At 37.5% G+C, this 12,112-nt stretch overlaps 1 protein-coding gene across 1 annotated transcript; it reads right to left on the reverse strand.

Annotated features, from left to right (window-relative positions):
- Nucleotides 1-7,534: 7,534 nt before the first annotated feature.
- On the reverse strand, nucleotides 7,535-11,365 carry LOC104118830 (uncharacterized protein At4g14342). The gene is made up of 4 exons (XM_009630193.4): nucleotides 11,225-11,365; nucleotides 10,905-10,990; nucleotides 10,602-10,725; nucleotides 7,535-7,824 (listed from the first exon to the last, which is right to left on the reverse strand). Exons 1-4 carry the CDS (start codon nucleotides 11,228-11,230, stop codon nucleotides 7,777-7,779), a joined length of 264 nt encoding a protein of 87 aa, XP_009628488.1. The 5' UTR covers nucleotides 11,231-11,365; the 3' UTR covers nucleotides 7,535-7,776.
- Between the last annotated feature and the right edge of the window lie 747 nt (nucleotides 11,366-12,112).

Raw genomic sequence — 12,112 nt, forward strand, 5'->3', positions numbered from 1 at the left:
TGCACCAAGCCCAATGTGAGAGGCGTCACAATATACCGTATACGATCTTGAACCTCTGGGTAATACCAACACTAGCGTTGTAGTCAAAGTGGTCTTGAGCTTCTGAAAGCCCAACTCACACTCGTCTGACCATCTAAATGGGGCACCCTTCTGGGTCAATCTGGTTTTAATAGTTGTTCATAATCAAATACAAAATCGTCAATTAACTTCATGTTAACAAAAATCTCATTTCAAACCTTCACAATACTAATAACGAGATGCGAGGCATAAAGACCTTATAATTATTTACCCGAATTAACGAATTACATTTAATGCCACCTGGGCGGGCACCTACCTCGTAGTTTACAACTCAATATTACAACACGAATTTGGCAAGTATGCACAGAGAATTTCATACAAATATTTTAAAATAAGCCTAGCAGGCATGACTTCCTATTAGTACTATAGTACAAATTTAATTTCACATGGGAGGATTTAAACACAAGAATTTTTATCACAAGGATCTCGTCCTTATATAACTTCCACCGCAGCTCGTAGCCTGGTTTAAAAATATCATTTTATATTAAAATGCGAGGATCTCGTCCTCAGTTTTGAATCACAAGTAATATGCACATCGTGCCAATCGAAAATTTTTATTTTCTCCTTTAATAATTTCGGTTACACAAAATCACAACACATACTGAACCCCACACCGGTAAGGCATATAATTCATAATTTATAATTAATTATCCGGAAATTATATCAAAACTTATTGATATGAGTAATAGAAAGCCACCTTTAGCCTTACAGCTCTTATTAGTGACCAACATGGAATGATAGGTGTAGTTATCTCCATAGAATCTCCCAACATGAGTAAACACATAAGTAGATTATAGAATTACGAAGCTCACTCATAAATGGAGCACAATAGGAGGACTCGTCTCGATACTCAGAACCAAATCAAGTTAAGAAAATTATTCCTTTATATTAAATCGAGGTCGCGCCTGTAACGATACCATCTGATGTATCGACCTCCGCCATACCATAAAATAAGTGTATCAACGGCTGGGCCTCCACCTCTAGGACGCCTTCTACCCGCCTGTCCTCCACTCTTAACTGATCGTGTGGGTGGTGTAGTAACTGCAATGGGGCACGTAGCCTGAGAGATTTGATGAAATATGTCTCTCCCAAGTCTGGGACAATTTTCTCATGATGTGCCTAGTATCACCGCATTCATAACAACCCATTTGCGAGTTTGGCTGCTCATACTGAGTCTGTGCCAGATAACTGGAATAACCATTGTAGGACACTTATGTCAGCAGTGCATTAAAAGAACTTACTGGAGGACCTCGATTAATCCGATGTGCGAACTGGGCTAGCCGACTGCCCGAGCCCCCGCGATAATGATTTATACTCGCAGAGTAGAATCCACTGAATCCCCCAGAACCTCGAGACGTCTTGGTCTCCTTAGTTTTCTTTTTCCTCACCCCGAACACGTTCTAATATCTTGGCAATTTATACCACTAGTAGAAATGAAGTATCAGCCTGTAGCTCCCGATTCATACAAAATTTTACGATCATAATTGAGTCCTTTAATGATTATGTGGACTCGCTCTCTGGCTGCAGGAAGCAAAGTAGGAATATGACGGGCTAACTTATTGAACCTGATGGCATATTATGACACCGTCATGGTGACCTGACGCAATCGTTCAAACCCTATGCGCCATGCATTACGGAGAGTCCGGAAAACAAACTCTTTCAAAAGTATTTCTGAGAACCAAGCCAAGTGGGCGGTGTTGTATTGGCTCATCTGCCCTCTTCATAGGCTTGCCACATACACCTGTGGAGAATTATCTCTCCCAAGGCCAATTTTTTCTTTTGTTATGCTGACTCAACACTGTTGAGCTGACCTATTTCTTAACATACTCTTTGATTCTTCTTTGGGGTAAACTTTACCCTTATTTATATACAAAGATCACAAAAGTAGAGCTCCATACAGACAATTCTTAGTCCAGAATCTCGTCAACCACTGTACTCCCTCCGAAGCACCCCCAAAATCCGCAACTGTGACGTCCACGCTGAGTAGGCCTTCTGTAAATTTAATGTTGTTTCTCTAACTCCTTTAGTACTGAAGTATAAGATTATTTCGGAGGCGGATATACCGCAAGTCCCAACCTTATTCTCTACAAGATCTTAGGCCTTAAACACATGTAAATTTTGGGAGAACCTTTCAGTACCACATATATACACTTTAGACCAAACTGATATAACACATGACTCGCAATCCATTCATTGATAGTGGACTCCCCCACTCGGCGCGAAATCATAGTTCACCTCGTCCGATGGTCCACAACTCGTATAAAACAAACAGATGCCAAGGTATGTTGCACCCCCACCCGTACGTTGCACCCCCCACATTATTCACTGGGTGATCTCTTTATATGTCCGCATCTTCAGTCGGAATCACAAGTTGAGGCAATATTTGAGCATCTCTGGCTCCCTCGTAGTTCATTTGCGGCATCACGAACCGTCGACGCACAACTGATACCGAGAGCGCAATGTCATACACGAGTAGATACAAAGGAATGTGAGATATAGGTTTCAAACAAAATCAATGTTACATGATAAGGAATGAAAGAGGTGATATTATTCCTAAACATCATAGCCTCTGAGAGATAAGTATAGACGTCTCCGTACTGATCCTTCAGACTCTACTAAGCTTGTTCGTGACTCGTGAGACCTATGTAACCTAGTGCTCTCATACCAACTGTCACGACCCGAAATTTCCACCTTCGGACCGTGATGGCGCCTAACATTTCACTTGCTAGGCAAGCCAAAGTTTGAATAATATTAATCAATTTTTTTTAAAATAATTTTTAAATTATTAATAATCAAAGAAACAAATGCGGAAGCAAATTTTGAAATATAGTGAATAATTCATAAAAACAACGGTGTCTAAATACCATCCCAGAATTGGTGTTACAAGTGCACGAGCTTCTAGAATAATACAAATAATGGTCTGAATAAAATGAAGCTGTCTGGAAATAAACACACAGCTAAAGTAAAATAGACGGGGACTTCAGAGCTGCGGACGCCATGCAGTTATACCTCAAGTCTCCTTCGAGTAGCTGAAATACGAGCAAGTCTATGGCACGCCGCTGGGACCAACTCTGAAATCTGCACAAGAAATGCAGAGCGTAGTATCAGTACAACCGATCCCATGTACTGGTAAGTGCTGAGCCTAACCTCGACGAAGTAGTGACGAGGCTAAGGCGGGTCATTTACATTTCCTATACGCAATATTAGTATCAACAACAATAATAGAAATAAATCGGGTAACTCATTTATAATAATTGAAGCCAACTCAGCAGTTATAACCAATTATCATTTCTATCAATTCTGTTGCAGCGTGCAACCCGCTCTCACAATATATTCACATTCAATTCTGTTGCAGCGTGCAACCCGCTATCACAATATATCCACATTTTAATCAAGTCTGTTGCGGCGTGCAACCCGATCCCCCAATATATATATATATATGTATGTCGACTTTTAAATAAGTTTGTTGCGGCATGCAACCCGATCCTCCAATATGAACTTTTAACAAGTCTGTTGCGGCGTGCAACCCGATCCTTTACTATGGACTTTTAATAAGTCTGTTGTGGCGTGCAACCCGATCCTCCAATATGGACTTTTAATAAGTCTGTTGCGGCGTGCAACCCGATTCTCCAATATGGACTTTTAATAAGCCTGTTGTGGCGTGCTACCCGATCCTCCAATATATTTATTATAATTAATTCTATTGTGGCGTGCAACCCGATCCTCCAATATATTCATTATAATCAATCTTGTTGCGGCGTGCAACCCGCTCCTCCAACATATTCATTTACCAATTCTTATAGAACAACTTTTCTAATAAATACAACAATTAATAAAAATTATAAAATAATAAGCATACAATAATTATGATTTAATTACGAAACAAACAAAGGCAAATAGCAAATTATTATAGAAATCAGAGAGAAAATATGCAGTTTAATATTTAATATTATAAATGTCAAATAACAATTAAGGCACATAATTCAAATAACATGTAACAATTAATGTAGGAATTCAAGAATTAATACTTGGCAAAGAATAGGAGAGAAATAATTATTATAACAATTAATTCATAATTTAAAACAATTTATGATTTTTCAAGTAAATACGCAAACAATTAATTTGACGACGTATAGACACTCGTCACCTCGCCTATACGTCATTCCCATGCATTTCACATAACAAATAACTTAAGATTCAAGTCAAGGTTAACCACGACACTTACCTCGCTTTGCAAATTTCAATCAATTACTCAATCACAACTTTTCCTTTTAAATTTGTCTCCAAAAGCTTCAAATCTATTCACAAACAATTCGATATACTCAATACGAATCATAGGAATTAATTCCATATGAATTTACAAATTTTCCGGATAAAAATTCAAAATTCATTAAAATATTCGGTAGTGGGACCCACGTCTCAAATCTCGAAAAAATTTACGAAATCCGAACACCCATTCCGAGACGAGTCCAACCATACAGAAATTATCCAATTCCGATGTCAAATGGACCTTTAAATTTTAAATTTTCGTTTTGGAAGATTTTAGAAAAATCTGATTTTTCTTCCATAAATTCACGGATTCATGATATAAACGAGTTTGGAATTATGAAATATAATCAATATAGGATAAGAAACACTTACCCCAATGTTTTCCCGTGAAAATCGCCTAAAAATCGTCTTACCCAAGCTCAAAAATGGGAAGGAGTTGAAAATGGGTCGAAACCCCATTTCCAGAACTTACGTTCTGTTTCTGGGATTTTTACCCTTCGCGTTCGCGAAGGTACTCTCGCGAACGCGAATCACAACTTTGTGCTGTCCAATTTTTACTCTTCGCGAACGCGAGGGCTGCCTCGCGAACGCGAGGGCTGCCTCGCGAACGCGATGCTTGCCTGGCTTAGCCTTCGCGAACACGAGATGCCCTTCGCGAACGCGAAGGCTAATTTTCCTGGCCAGTCTCTTTCCCTTCGCGAAGGCGAAGCTTTGAACCTCAAGCCTTCGCGAACGCGGTCGCTATGTCGCGAACGCGAAGCACAAAACGTGCTAGCCCCAATTTGTTCTTCGCATTCGCGAGAGTACCTTCGCGAACGCGAAGAAGAACACACCAGAAGCCTGAAGTCTGCAGAAAATCAGATTTCCTAAGTCAGAAATGATCCCGTAACCCATCCGAAACTCACCCGAGCCCTCGGGGCTCCAAACCAAACATGCACCCAAGTCCTAAAATATCATACGAACTTGCTCGCGCGATTAAATCGCCAAACTAACACCTAGAACTACGAATCGAACACCAAATCAAAGGAAATTTTCAAGAAAACTTTAAAACCTTTATTTTTACAACCGGACGTCCGAATCACATCAAATCAACTCTGTTTCTCACCAAATTCGACAGACAAGTCATAAATATTATAGTGGACCTATACCGAACTCCGGAACCAAAATACGGACCCAAGGTCAATAAATCCAACATCAGTAATTTTTTAGAAATCATTAAGCTTTCAAGCTTTTAATTTTTTATCAAAATTCCATATCTCAGATTAGGGACCTCAGAATTCGATTTCGGGCATACGCCCAGGTCCCAAATCACGATACGGACCTACCGAAATTGTCAAAACACTGATCCGGGTCTGTTTGCTCAAAATGTTGACCAAAGTCAACTTAGTTGAGTTTTAAAGCTCTATTTCCCATTTTAATCCATTTTTCACATAAAAACTTTTCGAAAAATTGTACGGACTACGCATGCAAGTCGAGAAATAATAAATGTTGCTTTTCGAGGTCTTAGAACACAAAATTACTTTTTAAATTTAAATATGATATTTTTGGTAAAGTTAGCATCAGTAAATTGGAGAAAAAGAAGAAAAAGAAAGATGAAGCACTAAAGTGTTATGATGATAACCTTGACAGTGATATTGTTGTCAAATTTTCACAAATGATGTTGCTTGATGGTTGTTTTGTAGTTGAGTTTATTCGAGAGCGTTGTGAAGTTGAGCCAAGAGAAGAATCCAACCAAATTATCAACTTGGAATGGATGATAAATCAAGTATGTGGAGACATGGTGTTACTAGAAAACCAACTGCCTTTCTTTGTTCTCACCATGCTACATGACATGACAAAGAATCCTACAGAACAAAGCTTCTTGAATATGCTGAGGAGGACATTACTTATATTTTCCCAAAAGTGACATTTATACCAACATCAGAAATCGACGATTTTAATGCAGAAGACATCGATCATTTACTAGATGCAGTACACATGTTTTGTTGCCCGTCACATGAGAAAACTAGAGAAACCAAGAATGCTAGCAACAAGGAAAACGAATGTTGCAAGTTAAGTTTCTGTGGGAACATTTTACAATTAACCATGGCAAAAGAAATCCCCAATGTCCTTGATTTATGGGATTGCTATCATATTCCAAGTGCAACAGAGCTTTATGACGCTGGAGTTAGCTTCTCAAAAATAGGAACAGTTGATGAAGATTTTAAGGATAAAACAACTTTATTCGATATCAAGTTCACAAAAGGGATAATGAAAGCCCCCTGTTTCACAATCGAGGATACTATGGAGACCTTCATGCGAAATTTAATAGCTTATGAGCAACACTCTGCTGATGCATATCCTTATTTTTCGAATTATGCACATATAATGACTCAACTTATTGGCTCACATAGAGATGTGAATCTCCTTCGCCAAAATAAAATCATCCTTAAAGACCAAGGGGATGACAAAGAAGTGGCCAGCATATTCAAAAAACTTTCAAGTGGGGTGAAAGTCACTGACTTCTATTACATAGAAGAATGCAGCAAATTGATCCAACATTGTGAAAAGCCATGGAGTCAAATGATGGCAAGTTTGAGGCACAATTATTTTCAGAGTCCTTGGGCTGGAGCTTCAACTATGGCAGCCATCATACTTCTCACACTCACAGTTATACAGACAGTTCTAGCTTTCACAGGTGCGGTTAAGTAGTCAACAACAACCCAGTAATCCCACTAGTGTGGTCTGGGGAGGTTAGTGTGTACGCAGACCTTACCCCTACCCTGGGGTAGAGAGACTGTCAGATTAAGTAGTCAATTTTGTAAAATTATATACAAATGTTGACTGAATGTCTCCAGTCTACTGTATCCTCCCTATTCCATGGATGCAATTTGTGTGTTGACCATGAACTTAATATTGTGTCAATGATTGTGAATTAATTGATTGTAGGTATGAGAAGCATGCATAATGAATGTTTTAACTTTTCTGATGGTGTCTTCGTTGAAGAAGCTGATTTTGAATTATCAACCCCCCCCACCCCCACCCCCACACACCCCTCCCTCCCTCTCTATAAAAAAAATATGATCAATTACCACTACCATCTATTCCAGTTTAACCCGCGAATGCATGCCAAATCCTGCTAAACTTATCCATTGATCAATTAGTATACGTGCTCTTGGAACACGTTCAAGAGAAGAAAAATAACTGATGAAGTGAAATTGACACATCACAGAGATGTGGATATATAGAACGATCAAATGTAAAAGCTTTTTGTATCCAAGGGTTGAACAGCATCCACAAATGGCCTACCAAACCGACCATTTACACTTCAAATTGATATCAATGTAAGCTTGACAAGACATACGAACAAATGCAAGGAAGATGGTAATCAAGAAAAGCTATGGTATATGGTCCTTACATCTTGCAGCTTGCCTTTATTTATTGCAATTCTTAATCATCTTCTCTTTCGGGTGGAAGACCACAAGGCAAAAGCATTTTCTGCCCAAGCAAAAGCAACTATGCATTGTCAGTAATTGTATAAGACCAACATCAGGGATGCATATTCTCAATCGTCATATGTACATCAAACTATATAGAAATGCAATAATTTTGCTTGTCCTATGTTACAAAATGGCAAGAATATTAGCAAGTTGTAATATTTTTGTGGGTGGGTAACAAACAAACTTGAACATTCTGTCTTCCACGTGAAACAACCAACGCTTTCATCAACACTGAAATATTCAGGAATTGGTTGGCTCTCCAGAGTCCAGATTAGCCTAAATATATTGCATTGAACAGGTATTCATACAAATATTCATAAGTGTGGTCATGTACTCATATTGAGATGACAACTAACTGCATATCTAATATAGCTTTTCCAAAACATACACATTGGAGATAGCCAATAAAAAATAATTAAGTGGCGACATAGCAATTGCTGTTGGGCTTAACAAGGTTTAACCACTACGAATAACAACAGGAAAAAATAGGTAGTCTAACCGGAGCTCTACATCACAGACTTTAAGACTTCTAAGTTACCAAAAATAGTTACTCCCTCCGTTCAATCAATGTGGAATACTTTCCTTTTTAGTCTATCCCAAAAAGAATGTCATACTTCCATTTTTAGAAAAAAGTTTTAACATTAAACTTAACAATTATGAGATGATTTAGAGCCACATAAATGTCTGGCTTGTTTTGAACCACAAGTTTCGAAAGTCTTTCTTTCTTAAATTCCGTACTCACAGAGGGAGTATTTTTTTGAAACTTTCTATTCGAGGAAGCAGGACAACCTGCTAGTATATAGCCACAAAAACTCCAATGTTTAATTTTTTAGTCAAAAGGACTAAATATTATCCTCCTTTCCACAAAAAGTTTGCTTCTGTATACCTACCCTCGGCCGTAAGGAAGTTCTATTAATGTTGGGATGCCCTTTGTATGTTGGAAAGAAGACATGATTACAACCAGTCCCTGCAGGAAGGTTCACGAAACACATCTTCCCTTTTAATTCTTTCTGAGCTTGGCCTGAAATGATTCGAACCAGAAAAGCCTCCAATAGGAAAACTTTGGAATCCTCAAAGACTAGTCTCTCCAGAATCAAAAACAAAATGCAGATGCACCTTTATATAAAGGGCCAGATGGAGCTCAACAGTGAACTAGCACCCAAACAGCTCCTCTAGCTCTATGCAATTCAAAATTAAAAGGCATACACACACATTTTAGCACTGAAAAGCAGAGGGCATTAGCTACAAGGATGGGGCAGTATGGAAAGAAAAAATGTGGAACCTAATATAAATTACTACTAGTTGGACCAAAAAAAAGATTTTTTCTGCAATGTCATATGCATCTTCTTCTAGTGGATGAAGTTGAATGGTTTCAAGTTGCAGCTTTTACTCAGCAAAAAAGACACACTAGCTTTAGGTAGAGCCAGTTTACTCAAGTCTACCAAGCACATCTTCTAGCAAATGAAATGGAATGGCTTCAAGCGGCAGGTTTAATCAGCAAAAGGATAAACTAGCTTTAATTAGAGCTAATTCACTCAGGTCTAGCGAGCATATAGCAAAGGATAAAGAATACTTCCAAAAGGTGGCAAACCTCATGAGCAGCACTAATTCCTTGACATACCCTCAAAATATAGGTATACATTTCCCTAATGATAACAAACATCTTGAAATCTTTTATCTACATTTTCTAAATCCAGCCTATTAGCATAATCTCCCAGATTTACCAACCAAAAGCTCCCCCAAAAATGCACGTCGATTCCAACTTTATGGGTCTAGCATCTACCCAAGTCTCAAATTTTGTGGTAGATCAGATCCTTGATAATTTCTTTTGGAGCACTAACTAAACATGATAATAATTCAAACTTGATCCAACATGAAATCCAAGTTTCTAACCCTCCCCCACCCACCCACCCACCCACCCCCAAATTAAAAGAATAATGAATAGGGAAAAACCAGACATTCAAATGCAAAGACACAGAGATTGACGATTCTCCCTCCCACCTTCTTACAAGCTACTCCCTTCATCCCAATTTATGTGATGGTATTTAACTAGGCAGGGAGTTTTTTTTAGAAAAAAAAAAACTTTCAAAACTTGTGGTCTGAAACAAGTCATAGATATTTGTCTAGCTATAAATCATCTCATTACACGTAAAATGTAAAGTATACAAGAAATCTTCGCATTATATATAGAAAGCACTAATCAGATTTATGCCAAAGAATGCATTCATCATATTGAAATTAATTTTGGAAATAGTACAACTTTTTTTGATAACCGAAAAATCCCCAAGGGCCAGTGGCGCACGGCTCAAAACTTGATGGATAATGGCTGTTCTTCTACCCTTCTCCACTTAACTACCATGCTTTTTTGGTAGCAAGATTCAAACTCGTTATGTGCCCTATCCCGCAGACAAGCCCTACGCTCTTACCACTAGACCAAGAAGGTGCTACAGTTATTCTGTAAATAAATTGCTGCTAACCCACTCATTCAAAAAAAAAAGGAGCACCAAGAAGGTTCTACAACTTATTCTGCAAATAAATCGTCTTTTCAACAAAAGATGGTGCTCTTGCGCAACCTATAATCTTAACAACAAAGCAGCAAGTTCTATTAACTAGTTGGTAAAAGAACATACAACAGTACACTAAAAGCACTTAATTCACTAATTATGAAAGTCAGAATAAAAAACTAATAAAACAATTCATTGTGCAAGCAAGCACATTAAGAACTAAGAAAACAAACTGGAGAAAACAAGAAAAGCATTTTCAACAAGCACAAACCTGCATAAAATTGTAGCGTTCTCTTCCAATTGATTCATTTTCTGCAATGGCAAAATACGCCAACATTGGGTAGTGTCCAACATAAGACGCATAGCTGTCACGTTGAATGTTTACTGCCCACTCACTAAACCGAACATAGAATATCCAAAACATCAGAACCTCCACAGCTATTAGAATGAAAATAATAAACTCTCAACACAGTCAATTAATGTAAAACAAAGATGATAAATAATACACCTACGGAACCATATTCGACAAAACGAGATATAAACATCAATTTCAAAAAATGCATAGGGAACTTACAATCTAGTCAAGTCGGCATGTCCAGTTCCAACGTATTTAGCTTGTAAGTGCTCAAGCTGGGAGTTGATATTGAACCTGTCACTAGCCTGTACTATGAAAAAAAGGGATTAATACGTTAATTAACTGTAAAATCGACGAACTCACGAACAGAAGAAAATTCAAAAGTCGTATACTGAACAGAAAACTAAACTAGGGTTTTGTAAGACAATTTCGGGGATTAATCGTGGTACTAATTAATGAAATTTGAAGCAAAAAGATGATAATTGAAATTGAATATATGGAGTAGGATTTACGCATTCTACTAATTTTATGAAACTTACCTGCATTTTTGCACACCGGGAAGATCAAAAGAGAAGAGGTTAAAAAACAGAGATGTGTAGTGTAGGGGACTGAAAGAGGAAGAGACGCTTTCCGGTATATAACCCTTTTCTTTGTTGGGCTTTTAACACATTTGGCAACTTGGTCGAAAATAATTATATATATATATATATATATATATATTTATTTATTTTTATTTTTTATTTTTTTTATTACTATTAATAAGCGTGAATGAGAGCTGCCTCCGGTTTTCAGAGAGCTGCCTCCGGTTTAGAATTTGGGTCAGAGGGTATAACTGTAATTGCAAAAGTACGGAGCAAATCTATTGGTCAAATATGCACTTTACTGTAGCTCGTATTAAACCTTTTGGTTGTATTGACCAAGATACCCCTCTGTTATAAAATCCGTAATTCTTTTGGTCTAATTCCTTTTGCATCTAACATTTATAGGATTGACGCGTGCATCTCTTAAATTATGCGCTGTCCACTCCTTTATGTGACAGGTTTTAATCTTGGCTTTTAACTTTTTCTTGAAAATTTCATAACAGTTGATTAGGTAATCTTAGGAACAAATTCTAATTCTAATTCTAATTCTAATTCTAATTCTAACTATTAATAAGAGGGAATAAGCACACAGGAATTCAACATGCCTGCTTGGCACCTCAAGGGCATTTTGATAAATTTAATTAAAATGGAGCAATGTGATTAGCTAAAAAGGTATCTCACTGTAGCTGCCATATAAATCTTTGAGTGACTTGACGAAATTGCCCCTTGCTTATATATATATATATATATATATATATATATATACTAGATTTAGTTACACGTGTATTATGGGTTATTCACAAAAGAGCATATTTTAATAGGTAGAATAAGAAAGAATTAAGTATA

This window comes from Nicotiana tomentosiformis, chromosome 4 (genome assembly GCF_000390325.3).
Source record: "Nicotiana tomentosiformis chromosome 4, ASM39032v3, whole genome shotgun sequence".
Lineage (NCBI taxonomy): Eukaryota > Viridiplantae > Streptophyta > Magnoliopsida > Solanales > Solanaceae > Nicotiana > Nicotiana tomentosiformis.

What these genes read in the sequence shown, in the direction of transcription:
- LOC104118830 (XM_009630193.4), bottom strand. An exon ending in CATGCCGACTTGACTAGATT is followed by an intron (nt 10,726 to 10,904) that starts GTAAGTTCCCTA and finishes TGTTCGGTTTAG; the next exon opens with TGAGTGGGCAGTAAACATTC. An exon ending in AACGCTACAATTTTATGCAG is followed by an intron (nt 7,825 to 10,601) that starts GTTTGTGCTTGT and finishes TTGCTTGGGCAG; the next exon opens with AAAATGCTTTTGCCTTGTGG.